This window comes from Punica granatum, chromosome 4, assembly GCF_007655135.1.
Source record: "Punica granatum isolate Tunisia-2019 chromosome 4, ASM765513v2, whole genome shotgun sequence".
In the NCBI taxonomy this organism is placed as follows: Eukaryota; Viridiplantae; Streptophyta; class Magnoliopsida; order Myrtales; family Lythraceae; genus Punica; species Punica granatum.
In genome coordinates, this window is record NC_045130.1 from 25,822,830 (window position 1) to 25,839,397 (window position 16,568).

General features: G+C 36.8%; 2 protein-coding genes and 1 non-coding gene across 3 annotated transcripts; all 3 read left to right on the forward strand.

Moving 5' to 3' along the window:
- The first annotated feature begins 2,654 nt into the window (after positions 1-2,654).
- On the forward strand, positions 2,655-4,990 carry LOC116205087 (U-box domain-containing protein 4-like). Its single transcript, XM_031537554.1, has 2 exons — positions 2,655-4,156; positions 4,430-4,990. The coding sequence occupies exons 1-2, from the start codon at positions 2,813-2,815 to the stop codon at positions 4,496-4,498; spliced, it is 1,413 nt and encodes a 470-aa protein (XP_031393414.1). The 5' UTR covers positions 2,655-2,812; the 3' UTR covers positions 4,499-4,990.
- A 7,719-nt stretch (positions 4,991-12,709) lies between these two features.
- On the forward strand, positions 12,710-15,832 carry LOC116202460 (cytochrome c oxidase assembly protein COX11, mitochondrial-like). The gene is made up of 8 exons (XM_031534030.1): positions 12,710-12,864; positions 13,735-13,842; positions 13,949-14,273; positions 14,359-14,411; positions 14,717-14,789; positions 14,956-15,060; positions 15,215-15,295; positions 15,390-15,832. The coding sequence occupies exons 2-8, from the start codon at positions 13,778-13,780 to the stop codon at positions 15,489-15,491; spliced, it is 804 nt and encodes a 267-aa protein (XP_031389890.1). The 5' UTR covers positions 12,710-12,864; positions 13,735-13,777; the 3' UTR covers positions 15,492-15,832.
- On the forward strand, positions 13,231-13,343 carry LOC116206465. Its single transcript, XR_004156698.1, has one exon. It is a non-coding gene; the product is annotated as a small nucleolar RNA snoR127 (small nucleolar RNA).
- Positions 15,833-16,568: the final 736 nt, after the last annotated feature.

Consider the following 16,568-nt stretch of genomic DNA (forward strand, 5'->3'; position numbering starts at 1 on the left):
ATTTTTATTTTTATCACCGTGTAGTATGTCGTTGGTATTCCATCAAGAATTAGACGAAATTATGACGTGGTAACCTTTTTAGGGGTACTCTCGCACAAAATGAAACTTGAGGGACTAGTGACATTAAATAAAACAAAAAAATTTTAAAACTAAATTAAAATTAAATTATTTTTTTTTTTAAAAAAGGGAAGAGGCTGGTCGGGGCCGATGGCTCCTCACACCTGCCACCTAGCCCTGATTGGGGTCACCGACCTGCTTAAACATGGCTAATAACCCTAGTCGAGGGGTCAATGGCCATAAGAGGAGCCCCCATCCTCTCCAATTTGGGGGATCCCTGTCGCCGAGTCCCCCAAACTGGGGGGGTTCAAGGGCTCTAACCCCAGCCACCCACACCTTGACTGGGTCGTCAGCCTGGCCTGCGTCGGTCGGTGACCTCAATTAAGGGGCCGGTGGCCGACAGAGAGCTCCGTCCACCTCCTAATAACCATTACTTCTCTATTTTTTTAACTGTAATTTTATATTTTATTTAATGTAGTTTAGTTCCTCAAGTTCCTTTTGTGCAAAAGTACTCCTAAAAAAGTTATCACATTAGAATTCTGTCTAATTCTTGACAGAATATCAACAGCGTGTTACATGATCATAAAAATAAAAATTTATGTGTTGTCTCGTGAAATGATTTTATTTTGTGCTCCAGCGTGATTTATGGAGAAATTTTGTGTTGTGTGGTGTTATTTTTCATTTTTAATACAATTTTGCTTAATTTATGGATCGCACATATTTTGACCCAATAGTTAAATATTATATATTGATATATACATGTATATATATATATATATAAATGCTTTTTTTTTGTTTCAAATTTTCTGATGGAATATAGTGATTGACTTGATAAATATATATTATATATTGATTGATAGAAGCTTCCGCAAATCTTCAGTCCAAAATTCATCAACTTCCCTTATTGATAAAATTTAGATATATCTTGACTTTCTCGTCGATTTTTTCATCCTTTCATAACGTTCCTATATCCATTCCTCCATTTATGCCAATTCTTTTTTTAAGACAAGAACGAGATAATATTACTACGAAAATAGAGGTACATAACATTACTACGAAAATAGAGATACATCCTTGATCAGATAACCCTCAAGCATATGAAAGGAGTGAAGATATGTTTTATTTAAGGTCATGTTGGCCTAAATCACGAACGAGAGGATTATCGGTGACTAAAATTTACGTACACCTCGAGTACAAAGAAAAGACAAATTAAATTAGTAATAATTTGGTTCGAAAATAATAATTCTACTCAACTCTACTCCACTTCACTCCATAGAATTCTCTTAACTCAACAACACAATTATTATTATTATTATTATTATTATTTTTAATTTAATAATAAATTTTCTCACATACTTTTTATTAACCTTTATTAAAATTAATTTTTTTAATACTAAATTATTCTAACTTTTATTTTTTTCTAATTTCATAATAAATTCTCTTACATATTTTTTTAATAATTATTATAATTAATTTTTTCTAACTATTTTGTCTCAAATAGAATAGAGTTACCGAAACCTAACGCCCACTTAAAATATTGCTCCTGACATCCCGGGATGATGAGTTCTATTTATTCCAAATTTTCATATGCCAAAAAGGGTAAAACAATGTCGGTAGAAGGTGCATTGTTTGCTTTTCACAATGTTCTCTACTTTGGTCCTTGACAAGTCCTTTATTCCCAACTTGTCCATAAACTTCCTTTCTTTATAAGTTATTCCTCCAATTACCTAGCACCACCATAGATATGAGGTATTACACTTTCCATGCTGCCATTATGCACACAAGGGTCAGTCCAATCTCACACCAAATTCGGTCACCATCTTCAATTGAATAAAAAACTATCACATCTTGTCGTGCCACTTTCACTAATCAAATACAAAAAATCCACAAAGATAGTGTAGCTCCTGCCAAAATAGAGCCAAAATCATATGTCAAATGGAACCAAAATGAGTAACCCCCAATCCAAGGTTATAAAGCTTACATTGGGGAAACATTGAAAAAGAGCACACAAGGGACTCAGTCCAATTTCACACTAAATCTCGATTGCTATCTTTGATCAAATAGAAAGCTATTACATCTCGTAGGGTCATTTTCACGAATCAAATACGAAAAATCTCTAAGGATGATATAATATATTCTAAAATGGAGCTAAAACCATATGCTGAATGGAACAAAAATGAGGAACCCTCAATCCCCAATTCAGGATATAATGCTACGTTTGGTTTCAAAATAGGATTTTAAAATCAGATTTTGATTTTGAAAAAGAGTGGTATAAATGGGGCCTACTCTTTGATTTTGTATGAATTATTTTGTTTTGTTGTGGAAAAAGAGTGATATAAATGAGGTCCACCATTTGAATTTGTATAAATTATTTTATTTTATTGTGAATAGAATTAAGTTAAAGTAAAATTTTAAAATTCTACTTTGAAACCAAACAAGCCAAAGCTTACAGTAGGGAAACATTGGAAGAGAGAATCTAGGCCAACTATAAAAAGTTTAGGGTGCATAATGAGATAAAGTAAAAATAAGGGACTAAAGAGGGATACCCTAGAAACCTCATTGGCCAGTAAGAAATGCCGACCAATAAAATACCAAAGCCGCCCTGAAGCTTCAATTGGTTCCTCTCCTCTTTACCTTTTCCGGAAGATTCTTCCTCTTCACTGATGAGAGCTTTCAATCATCCGTCATGAACGTCCCCTTGGAGTTCTAATCCAAGCCACCTCCTGCTTCAGGCACCGATTCAACCTCGGGAAAAATGGTCTCTCTGGAGAATTCTTACTCGGGTTCTGCTCGGTTTCCTCTCCCCCGGTACCTCTCCTACTCCACCACCAAAATCCATCGCCATGCCGGCCGGTCCATGCGTACAATACGCTCCAACCTCTACCGGAGCGGCCAGAGCTGCTCCTTCACCGGCGGCGCCCCGGAGAAGGCCGAATCGGAGTTCGCCTCGGAGAACTTGTCGGACTCCGCCGTCGACTTGCGTCTGGGTGAGCTCGCCGCCCGGTTTGAAGACTGTGCCGGTGGGAATTCGGCGAAGTCCCCCTCACCGGCGGAGGAGGTTCAGGAGTTTCTGGAGCTGTCTCGAGCTTTCAGTGAGTTCTCCGCCTGCAGCAGCGACATCTCCGGCGAGCTGCAGCGGCTCGCCGGCGTGGCGTCATCTGATAACGTGGAAGGTTTTGAGTGCTCGGCCTTGGATCGTGGCCCAAATGCGGAGGCGGAGCCCTGCATAGGGTTTCTACAGCGAGATAAGTTCTCGACGGAGATAATTGAGAGCATCTCACCAGAGGATCTTCAGCCGACAGTGAAGATCTGTGTCGATGGACTCCAGTCGTCGTCTGTGGCAGTGAAGCGGTCTGCCGCCGCCAAGCTGAGGCTGCTTGCGAAGGACCGGTCTGATAATCGAGCACTTATCGGAGAATCCGGAGCTATTCCCGCCCTAACCCCTCTGCTCCGTTGCAGTGATCCCTGGACTCAGGAGAACGCGGTCACCGCTTTGCTTAACTTGTCTCTCCTCGACAAGAACAAGCAATTGATCACGGAGGCAGGGGCCATTAAATCTCTAATTTACGTTCTCAAAACTGGAACTGAGACTGCGAAGCAGAACGCCGCCTGCGCCTTACTGAGTCTCGCATTGGTCGAAGAGAACAAAAGTTCGATCGGGGCTTGCGGGGCAATTCCCCCACTGGTGTCTCTCCTGTTGCACGGGACGAATCGAGGGAAGAAGGATGCCCTGACGACACTCTATAAGCTGTGCAGTGTGAGGGTGAATAAGGAGAGGACGATCAGTGCGGGGGCGGTGAGGCCGCTAGTGGAGATGGTGGCGGAGCAGGGGACGGGCATGGCGGAGAAGGCCATGGTGGTGCTGAGCAGCCTCGCTGGGATCGAGGAAGGAAAGGAAGCGATCGTGGAAGAAGGTGGGATCGCGGCGCTCATGGAAGCCATAGAGGATGGTTCAGTGAAAGGGAAGGAGTTTGCCGTGCTGACTCTGTTGCAGTTGTGCGGTGACAGTATGAAGAACAGGGGGATGCTTGTGAGGGAAGGTGGGATTCCTCCTCTGGTTGCTCTGTCACAGACTGGAAGCATCAAGGCCAAGTATAAGGTGAAATCGGATCGTTTTCCGCTCGTTATTTCATCGTATCGTGTTCATATGACAGTTTAATTGCTTACATTTGCTATGTTCTCAGCATTGATTACTGGCTAAAGATTGGAACTTGAAAGAGTAGTTTAGTTCTTCACATGAGGTTGAAGAACTAAAATGTTAACTTATGGGCCCGCCAAACCATATATTAGATATGATCGAAAGCAAGAGCGGAATGCTCTTTTCCTTTCTGTGACTTATGATCTTCGTTGATTGTACCGATATCGGCTGCAGGCTGAGAAGCTTCTTGGGTACTTGAGAGAGTCGAGGCATGGTGGAGAGCCTTCATCTTCTAGTCCATGAAGAGTAGAGTAGCTCCACCGGACATCGCATGTCCTGCTGAATGAAAGAAAGAGGTATTTGAGTGAATACATACTAAGTTGTCTGCCGGGGTGGTGGTTTGTAGATGTACATAGGTCGTGCTTGATGGGTCTGTATGTACAGTTAGATTCGGCACATCGGATCGGAATACGTAGACGTGAAAAGAGGAAGCTAATTATTTTCATGTCACTTTTAGGTATATCGGGTGATGTTTCTTGATGGGTTTGGTTTGTCTTGGGGATTTGGCAGTCTCCCATTAAAATTATTTTACTTAATGAGGGGAATGTATTTGTTTGTTAGTTTGTCTGTTTCATTTGGGCACTTCCCTTATGTTTTTTTCTTGTAGAGAATGACCCAAAATGATGATGATTTGAAGCTGTTTGACTGATTAGTATAATCTTTGGCGGTGGTATCATAATCATAGTATGGATGTTTGTGGATGATAGAATAATTGATGATGTGGTTTCTTTTGGACCTTCTCGTCTTCTGGTCTCTTCTGCTTAATATCGAGCATTTCAAACATTGGTGTCATCATCTTTGACCTCGGATGTTGTTGGAAAAGACGTGAATGGTGTTGAATTATTAAGCCCACTGCCTCCGCCTAACTTCCCAAAAGAGATGAGGACGGGACTCACCCAAAAAAAAAAAAAACAGAGAGATGAGGACGTGAAAGTGTTTTGCTGAGCATTTTCAAACTGTGTTTTTTTACTTCCCCTTCGTTAAGCACTTGTACGATATATACGCTGCCTATTAAGATTGGGAGATGATGTGGGAGGCCCGGGTTAACGGAATAGAGTATACTGAGGGTTTGGGACGCCTAAGTCAATTCCATACCTATATTCATTGAGAAAAGTCAATTTCAAACTCTTTGTAAGTCCCTTACTATTTCAAGGAAAAGTTCTCAAATCTTTTTTTACTAATTTAATGGGTACTAGCTGGGAAATTTTTTATCCAATGATGAAATTTTTGGAGGAAAAAGAGGTTTCCAATGGCTTATCATAATATTTGATATTATACAAAAGGGACCTTGGGAGCCACCAACGGCAACGTGGGGACTAGAGCAGCTAGCAGAGGAGAGTGCACGAGCTGGCCGACCAAAACAATGAGGTTAGGTTTGGCGTCATTTAAGGATTGGGATTCGACATGTGATGAGTTTGGACTTAAAATTTTATGGATATTTTATGTCCCAATCTAGTGTCTGGGATATGTTTAGGTTTGAAATTGAACTATAAGACTGAAATCACAAATGTATCCTTAAAATAATTTTTTGAAAAATTTCTTAAAGAAATAATTTTTCAGGCGACGGTTGAACTAGTGGCTCAATTTCAGCTAGCACCGCCCTAGTGAAGTCGCCGGCATACCTAGAGGTTGTGAGTCTGTCAGCAATCTCGTTTGGACGGCGGTGCTGGAATCATGCCATCGCCATGGAAATAGCCCCCTATCTCTCTCACTTGTCGAAGAGAGAGAGACCAGCTGTAGAGGCATGGTGGTGTCTGATTCCGTCCACCAATGAACCAATTGAGGTCACTGGCATCTCGAGTGGTCGCCAGTGATTTAGATTGGCTCAGTGGTGGCCGCCGGCTATAACTATGCTTCTACTGCTCGTGGTGATGGTGGTCACCACTGTCCAGTCGAGGTCGCCAATCCCCTCTAGGATTGGCCACCATTGCACCTCATTTAATATTATACAGGTTATAGACCTAAAAAAAAAATCAATGGCATATTTCGAAAATTAAAAAAAAAAATTAGGGGCATTTACGCCATTTCATTAATATTCATATCCCAACCGAGTTTAACACCCCCACCCTCCTTGTAATTAGTTACTTAATGTTATATCCAGACATATCCCAAACTCAACCAAAAAAAAAAAATCCATTCCCGTTGCCACCAAACAACGGATTAAAATTTTAGAAATCCTATCATTCCTCTAATCTGAACGACCAAACATAGCCTAAGGGTTAGAAAGGGGCAGAAGAATAGAATGATTACTACGACAAGGGTTAGAGCAACGAAGTTGCACACTGAAACGAAAGAAATTAATAAGTAAGAGATGAAAGACTTAAGCAAATCTCTATAGGCATGTTATTTTGACAAGGGGTTGTTATGTTAAATATTTCATGGTATCATCGGTTTCTCAAATTTATCACATGCTTTGAAAATTACTCAAAAAAAATCTATGGTTTACATCTTGTTCTACATCTATCAAGGCACCAATTTCTTCGTCAACATTTAACGGTATTGCTAACGTGAAACATAAGTGGGCACATTCTTACTACTGTGGCCCTTTGTCTCGAGATAGATTTGAGGAAAAATTAAAATCATGTGATAGATTTGAGGAAAAAAATTAAAACTATGGGATAGGTTTGGAGCCCACTTACGGTTTATTGATTGACAAATTGACGGTGTGATAGATGTGGAATAAGATGCAAACCGTAGGCCTTTTTGGATAATTTTTAAAGCATATGATAGATTTGAGAAACCTTTATACCATGAGATATCTGACGTAATAATCTCTTTTGAAAATATGAGTACTACGAAAGGTAATTTAATAACTTCCTTCGTAATAGGTGCAGGATGGGTTTTGAAGTAAAATTTTTGTTTAAATTTTTTTGGTTTGATGAATTGAATATTTCTTTTTTTTTTTGGAATGAATACTCAATCTGCAAAGTTGAAAAAAGAATGCCTTACCGAAAAAAGTTGAAAAAAAAATATGTTCTAAACAATAAGACATGTATATTCAACTTCTTCATTTTCGTTGTTTAAACTTTTTTGGTTTGATGAATTAAATTTTTCTTTTTTTTTTGAATGAATACTCAATCTGTAAAGTTGAAAAAAGAATGCCCCACCGAAAAAATATTAAAAAAGGAAGAGAAAACATTCAATTTGGTCCTTGTAAGATCAGTTTGCTAACAATTTATCTCTTAATGAATTTTGCCAATAATTTGATTCTCGAAAGATCAGTTGGCTAACAATTTAGTCATCGAAATATTAATTTTGTCAACAATTTGGTCTCTCAATGAATTTTGCCAACAATTTGATCATCGAAAGATCAGTTGGCTGAGGCAGTTCCGCCAAAAAATTTAGTCCCGACGTTTACTGATCGTCGACACCGTGACGATAATATGACGTGAAATCTGATATGGCACATCCTTAACGAATGGCTATTGAAAAATTATTTTTCTAATCTCCAAACCCGATATGATATCGTTTTGGTCGTCCATCCCTCCTCAAAAAAAAAAAAATCCATAACCCCACTGAAATTGAACGATGTCGTTCCATCCCCACCATACAAAAGACGTTATTCACATTTTCACTCCCTTAACTCTATAAATCCTGCCATTCCCCCTCCCCCATTTCAACCCTCACTTTGAAATCTCTCTACAAAGTGTGAAGATACAATGAATGAGTTGTGAAATCAACAACTCCATCACGTGTTTCGTGCAGGTTGAACCACCACGGTTAATTCCAAGTTAGTTGAGATTCTCATTTTCATTGTAGAAGATCGGGGTGGGACGACCAAAACAATGTTATAACGGGTTTAGGGATGAAAACATTAATTTTTCAATTGTCGTTAGTTAAGGATGTGCCATATCAGTTTCAGATCAGATTATCGTCATGGCGTCAATAGTCAGTTAACGTTGAGACTAAATTATCTAGCGGAACAACTTTTCAGGATCAAATTGTTGCTAACTAATCTTTCGAGCACCAAATTGTCGACCAACTAATTTGTTGAGGGTCAAATTGTTGGAAAAATTCATTGAGGGAAATTCTTAGCAAAATTAATCTTTTGAGGACTAAATTGTTGGCCAATTAATCATTCGAGGACCAAATTATTGGCAAAATTCATTGATGGACCAAATTATTGACAAACTGATCTTTTGAGGATCATATCGAACATTTTCTCAAGAAAGAATGTTCATTCCAACGACCATTTAAACTTTTAAGCATGATCAAATAAATTTCTCTTTATTCCATTCGGTTTCCCCTTGCCAAATATATTCTATGTAGACAACAACGGATTGGTTTTCTAAGTATTCCTCGAACCCGAGCTCGGTCCTCCTTTAAAAACTAGCCAAGGATTCAGCTCTTACTTATGTTTTCTTGACTACTATTATTATATATATTTTTATTTAATATATTATCCTTAACAAAGGAAGGGCAATGAATGAACAGATGCCATTTGGCATTAGAGGACTCCTGTCGTAAATGCACGATGATAAATCCTTCCACAGCCCTCCAAAACCTGTCCAAGCAACCAACAAACCCCCCAACCCCCCGAAAGATTTGGCAATATTATCTGTGTTCTTTCTCTCTGCTAGTAATATCTTTTTATTGGAAAACTTTTGAATTCAACGACTGAATATTCAGTCGTTATACTTTATACGAAATATTTTTGTATTTAGATATTAATATTTTATATAAAAAGAATATTTTTGTATGAATCAATCAGTTAACTATATGAACGAATCAGTCGATTAATATTTTATATGAAAATATTTCAGTACTTGAATGATAACATTTTTTTTATAAAAAAATAACATTTCATACAAGAGTTTCAGCTGAATATTCAATCTCTCGGTCCAAGAATTACTAATTTTTATTAATTTTGATTTTGCTTATGTAATGGATTTTATGACATCCTGCTTTTTCCTTTTATTACTTTTATGTTTGGTGCTGTTCCCCTGTCGTTTCACTGCAGCCCTAGCTGGCACCTTTGGTACAGCTCCGGTGATTTTTGTTTTGCAATGGTCAAAGAGGCCGGGTGTTATCCTTCGATCTGATCTTAGGATTGGGTGATCAACACGAGCCAATCGCATTCCCGTTTTTATTTCTTTGTCGATTCTACTTCTACCCAACTGGCTTTGAATTGTAGATCGATATAATGTGTTTGGGTTGAAATTTTTCCATTTAACATTTGAAAATTCTTCCTTACGAAGACATCCCACCTTCTACCGGTTCTTCTCGGCCCTACGAACCTCAAAGATGTTTCACCAATCAGGTTAATCCATTCTATTTGTTGTTCGCCATACCGAATTACCCTTTTGTAACGTATATATATATATATATATATATATATATATGACTTCAATAAATACATAAATACTACCAATAACAGTCGTTTGAAACGATTTGACACTTGTTTTTCTTAAATAATAAGGTCTCAGATTTGAATATTGTGACTGGAGAAAATCTTCGAGTGGAAAAGTTTTACCCCTTTGTAAATCAATCCATCTTGAATTGAATTAATCAAGACCCATTGAATTTCTGGATATTAAAATACACATGCAATCCGTCATTTTTCTTTCTAATTCCTCGTCATTTGATAATGAAACCGCATATAATTTGAATAATGTACATTTCTAATATACAATCTACAATACACAATACATAGTAGAATTGGTAGGATTATTACGCATCAAATGCATTAATATATATAATGTTAATTTCTATAAAAAATTAACAATCTTAATTTTATTCTCTCGTAATGATTTATGATACAAAAATCTTATAAATTTTTATCCACTTAATACAATAAGTTTCAAATATGAAATTGACACTCTAAAATATTTGGAAGATATGTCGTATGTAGTTTTTTAACTTTTATTATGTTGCAGCAATTTAATATTATATATAGCTTTTAGATCGATAATGTAATAATAAAGAAATTAATATGTATAATAATTTATTTAATCTTGTCATTATTTTCATTATAGAAACTTCAAGACACTAATACTTCCAGCAGCAAATTTAAATGTAGAAGATTATTTGAATTTCCGTTCTCAATTTCATTATAATTTCTTCTAGGTATCTTTAAATTTGTAAAAATTACACATCTGTAATTAATATTGAAGCGTAAATGTTCATTGGAAGAGGTTAATATAAGAAATTTTTATTATGTATATTTATTTATTCATTTAATAGAATACTTATTTTAAAAATTAAATTGAATAATTACATAAAACTGCTTTAGTTATGTTAATGAGTCTGATTTCGAATGGAAAATATTACATGCTCTTTATAAAAGTCACTTGGTAAAAGATATTTTTCATAATCGTGTTTTTCATACGTTAATTTTAGTACTTTAAATTATGTATATAGTTTTTTTGTCTAAACTATTGGAATATGAATTTACCAAAAAAGCAAACACTCCAATTACAACAGTTATCTTTTAAAATACTTTTAGTACGAATTTGAATAAATTAAATACAATAAAATCATGCATAGTACAGGTATAAAGATTTTAAAAATATGTGTTTTATGTCAATTTGGTTAAAATCAATGGTCCCAAAAGTATAGTTTTCATCTTCAACGAAAAAATGGTGTAGTTTTCATAATTCAATTAGTTAGAAACGTTTAACTATTTAAAAATTGAAGTACTCAGTTAATTGATACTGAAAACAAATATTTAATATGTTAATTGATCTAAAGAATTATATCATAATTATCATTTGTACATATAAATTATAAATTATGACATGAAATGTTGAACTTGAATATATAAATATACATCAACGGATCTTTATATTAAGTGGGAAAAAGTTTTTTTTATCATACTTTAAAAATATTAACAAGATATTTATCAAGCAACAATTATTTATACGAAAGTTCGAAAACTCAATAAGTTTGTAAATAAGATCAAAATTGTGATCTGATTTATATTTTGTGCAATTTTTCCAATATCATTATCCTTTCGTTTTTTTCTTTTGCCCCCTTTTCTGCATTGGTATATCCCCATTGAACGCATAATTCTGAAAACATAATGTTTTTTTTATTAATAAAACAACTCAATTATTTATATGAAAGTTCGAAAACTCAATAGGTTTGTAAATAAGATCAAAATTGTGTTTTGATTTATATTTTGTGCAATTTTTACAATATCATTATCCTTTCGTTTTTTCTTATGCCCCCTTTTCTGCATTGGTATATCCCCATTGAACATATAATTCTGAAAACATAATGTTTTTTTTATTAATAAAACAACTGAAGAATTTTATAATAAAATTCCGGAAATGCAGATGGTTTCGCTAGGAGGAAAAAGAGACATAAGCCAAGTACTGTCTTTTGTATGCAAATAAATGGACAGTGTGCAGCCTTAAGGTCTCTCTCTCTCTCTCTCTCTCTCACCGAATGGAATATTAGCTTTAAGAAAGTAATACTTCTTTAAGTATTTGGCAGCCATTTGTTCCATTTGAAAGTTGTTTTGGGCTGTGAACATATCATCCTTCCAGGCTCCAGATGATTCTGCACTATCGATAGCTAACATAACTCGTCATCATGAAACTGAGTATTTGACTTCTCTCGAGGTAATGAGCAGTTCTCTTTTACCCCACTAACTCTTTAAAGTCGATGAATAGTTCTGGCTCCCAACCTTTTTGTCTACCAATTTGCCCGATACAGAAATAATATTTACAGAAGGAGCCACTTTTAGAATAAGGATTTATAGGTTTGGACCTCTAGTCAATCAAGTTATCATATCAACCGGCATGAACTTGTTAAAATGCTCCATGTTCTTGCCGCCAAGGAAAAAAAGAGTAATTAGGCATTAACCCCATTAAAAAAAAAAAACGTTTAGCGGAAAAGTCTATGGTACGACTATTGGAACAATAAGAGTTCGAGTTACCGTTGAAACAATGCAGGACAAGTTCTTATCGGATAACATGCATAGCCTATACTGTCGGATTTATCTATAGCGTAGATTGACATGGTGTTTTATACAGGCTATGAGGATTAGCCGGCTGAATTTAATTGTATCGATTTTGGAGCTGAAATCCTTCTTTAAGGAAAAAAAAAAGAGAGTTTACTAACACTTTGGTCCTCCAATTTTTTAATTGTCAGCACTTGACTACTTGAATTTTCAAAATCGAAAATTTGATTCCTGAATTTTCAAAAATCATAACAAAATGGTCCTTTTAGGGACCAAACTGTTGGGCAAAAAAAGGTTAAAAGGACCATTTTATTATATTTTTGAAAATTCAGAGACTAAATTCTCGATTTTGAAAATTCAGGTAGTCAAGTGCGGGAAATTGAAAAATTCGAGGACCAAAGTGTTAGTGAACTCGAAAAAAAAAACAAAAAAGCAAGTCTGAGCCCAATTTCAACACAAGAAAAGGGGGTCTCAGCCCAATAAGATAGAAGATGCTCTTTTACCACTAATATTCGGCCCGGCCCATTGTCAAAGGCACTGCCTTTCCCTCCTTCCACTACTCATTCAGTCATCCGCTCCCCCCCGTTTCCCTCGCTTTTGCACTTCCGACGGGGACAGGATTCCGACAGTCGTGCCGGAGCTTCAATCCAAGAGGTCGTCCGAGAAACCGAGCAATAATCATCAACCGATCGGAGAGTTACAGGTACACCTACAAGCTCTTTCATTTCCTCCCCGTTCACAATCATCTCGCAGATTCCTTTCGTCTCCGGCCGCTTCTCCATCGGAGGGCATTGAACCCTTTGCAATTCTTCGTGAATCTGCCGTCTCGGAGCTGTAAAATCCTATCTTCTGTTCCGCGTCTTTGATTTTCTTCTCCTTTGATGCGACTGGAAATGCGGGTTTAGTTGAATACTTCCCCTCATTGTCAGAGGTTTTGTCTTCTCGAGCAGTTATACTCGGCTTGCGTCCTAATCGTTCGTCGAACAAAGCTGTGCGACTGTGAGTTGCTGTATGGTTAGGAAGAAGTGAAATCAAGTTGCATATGGCCATGGGTTTCAGCTCTCTCTCTCTGTGATGATGCAATTTAGCCAAACTTGACATTGATGTGCTCTTGAAAGCACTGCCTTCTGTCGAAGTGTTTCCTCTGTTGATATCATCGAGATTGGTTGCTTTCTGACCAGAGAGACTTCCCCCCTCTAATGTATATTCACCTCAGTCTTTGCTGGTCTGTTTGACCTTCCTGTCTGCATGAATACTTAATTCGAGAAGCCATCCTTCCTCGTTGAGAGATTTAAATTTTCATTAAAGCAAATCGTTCTTGAGGAATATGTATATGATTCTCTGTTCGTGATGTTATTAGATTCCGCCATTTTCTGGACATCGTTCTGATTTTTCCTTATGAATGTGCCTGTTTTGGTATCCCTTTGGCTTGGAAGGTGGAGTTGGTCCAGATAGTGGCAACTCGGCTACGATTCGATACTTCGTGGTTATGCGACGCATTGTAACTTACTTGAAGAAAATATTAAACTAGTTATCAACTGACTCACCTTCTTTGGGCTGATGATTGTTTCAGATGTTAAGCGCTGCTCGTGAGATTTCATTCCAGTATTCCCAAAATGTTGCTTTCGAGGCTTGCAAGACGAAGCCATCTCCTCTCTTTCTTTTCGCCTTTCAAACCTCAGTAAGTGCTTCGTTAAGAACACTTTTGGCAATTCTCTAAGGAGGTTTCATTTTATTCGTCTTTTTAAATTCAGTTTTGTAGCTAATTATCCAGGGACAATTTGCAGTTACTTGGGAGCTCAACGTGGATACGTGCCAAATTCTGTCAGTGATGCATGGTGCTTAATTCCCAGATGTAGACATAATGCTTGGTCATGTAAAACATCTTCTCAGATTCCTCTCGGTTCTCGTTGTTTTCAAAAGCCTGGTTCGGTTCTTGCACAGCGCCAATATGCTTCTCAAGCATCCTCCCAAGAACAGAAATCTCAAAGGATGCTAATGTACCTTACGGCTTTAGTTTTTGCAATGGTGGGAGGTAGTTATGCTGCTGTCCCATTGTATCGGAGATTCTGTCAAGCTACTGGCTATGGTGGTACCATTCAACGCCGAGAGGTAAGACCGAAGTTTTGGTGTTTCTAAAATTGTCACTTATATGTTCTTACCCTGGTTAATTATGATAAGACTTTATTGTCTTTAGAGTGTTGAAGAGAAAATTGCTCGCCATGCTAAAGATGGAACAGTTACCGAAAGGTTTGTGCCTGTTTCTAGCTGATATTTTATCATGATGCACTTTTTCATCCACGTATTTTCGCCTCGGTGTTGGCAGGCATAAAAATGTATTACCTCTGGTACATACAGGAGTCGAATGTCGATGTAGTTCTGTGATAGTATAATTCAACATATATGGCATTCTAGTTGTTATTATATAGTACCGAGCCGTTCTACAACAAATAGTTCGAACTGATCTTGTGGAATTAATGATTCTTTTCCATTTGACTTTGTTTACCTTTAAAAGACAGACTAATGATTCTGAAGAATTACGGTATTTACTGCAGGGAGATTGCAGTGCAGTTTAATGCTGATGTGGCTGATGGGATGCCATGGAAATTTACTCCCACCCAAAGAGAGGTCCTTTACCTTGCGACTATTTATACAAGATATTGTTTTGTAACCACTTCGTAGATGCCAAATACCCATTTCAATATTTATGTACCATTAGATAATGTGAATATGCTTGTTAGAGTTAAGCCTAGACTTGGATTTTCACTATACCGTTATAAATATGACTGTGCAGGTTAGAGTTAAGCCCGGAGAAAGTGCTCTTGCATTTTACACAGCCGAAAATCGAAGTTCAACACCAATAACTGGTGTTTCTACCTATAATGTAACTCCCATGAAGGTGCACTACAAAATTTTTATTCAAAGAATGGTTGTCGATTGAATATTTTTTCGGCCAATAGTTGGTGCAATATCCTTGGCTTTGTTATTGGCTTGTGTAGAGGTTGTTCTTTTGTATTTTGGTGTACCCAATTCGATTATTGATCTATTTGCAGGCAGCAGTTTATTTCAATAAGATACAGTGTTTCTGCTTCGAGGAGCAACGCCTTCTTCCTGGAGAACAAATTGACATGCCTGTCAGTACCAGTTGTAGTTATTGCCAAAGCCATTTCGCCATTATTTGTAATCTTCTGCTATTCCTGTAACCTTTCCTTCTTCTGCACTTTGCAGGTGTTCTTCTATATTGATCCAGAATTTGAAACGGATCCGAGGATGGATGATATCAACAACATTATATTATCCTACACATTTTTCAAGGTCTCCGAGGATTGACTTGAGGTGTTTCGCAGACATTATTGTCTTCTGGGTTCAAACCATTTGTACAAGGGAGAATGAGACGGTTTTTGAGAGCCAAAGGCAGCTAGATAGAAGGGGAGGCTCTTTGCAGAGAGCGTTTTGCTCGAGGCGTCTTGATGTGATGAGCCCTTGAGCCTTGGGTGAGGTCCCGAGGAGTTAAGGGTCATAAATTTCATTTTATCCAAGGCGCTTCTCCTTTTGCCGAACGATGGTTTTCCTTTTTATTGCATAGATTCATGTGGAAATCACACACTTGGGCGACTACAATAATATCCTCTCGTCTCAGGTCATTCCTAATTAATTTCAGAGTTGGTGTACATTGGATTGCCATGTTTTTTTCCCTACTAATTCTGCTATTCATCACCATCGGAATTACCGTGATAGTATTCGTTTAAGTGTTGGGTTAGGATTGCCAAAAGCTCTAAACCTATTTAAGTCTTGGGAGACCTATTTAAGTCTTGGGAGGTTTGACCATACTTTGAGATTTCTGAAAATGGATGAAATACGAGAAATTTTTTTCCATTAATTGTTCCCTCATATTATTGGACCTCAAAGATGATTTTTAATGAATTTTTCGATGAGTTTTACCCAAGTAGAAGTCGACATGATTTTGAAGAAAGTGTAGAAATTTCATTTTTGTTTTTCGACTGGAAAATTGACTTTTAATTCATTCGAAATTTGATTTTTATGGTATTTTATTTGAATCCAAAATGGGGATACTTTGTCATTTACATGTAAATATCTTAAGTAAATGAAGTAAAATAAAAATAAAGAAAGCGACATTTACTTGAATGATGTTTTCATGTAAATAAATCTTTTTCCGGAGGACCAACTTGTCATATGAAATAATTGAGAGATAATTCAGAGTTTTTATGCTTTGTTTGTTTTTCAAATTATCATTTTACTCAATTCAATTCAACTCTATTATTTCCCAAATTTAATAATATAATCATTATTATTTTGTCTTTTTACCATTTAATAATAATTCATCACTCATATTTTTTCCTATCCATTTTTTATAATTAATTTTTTAATAACAATTTTCATATATAC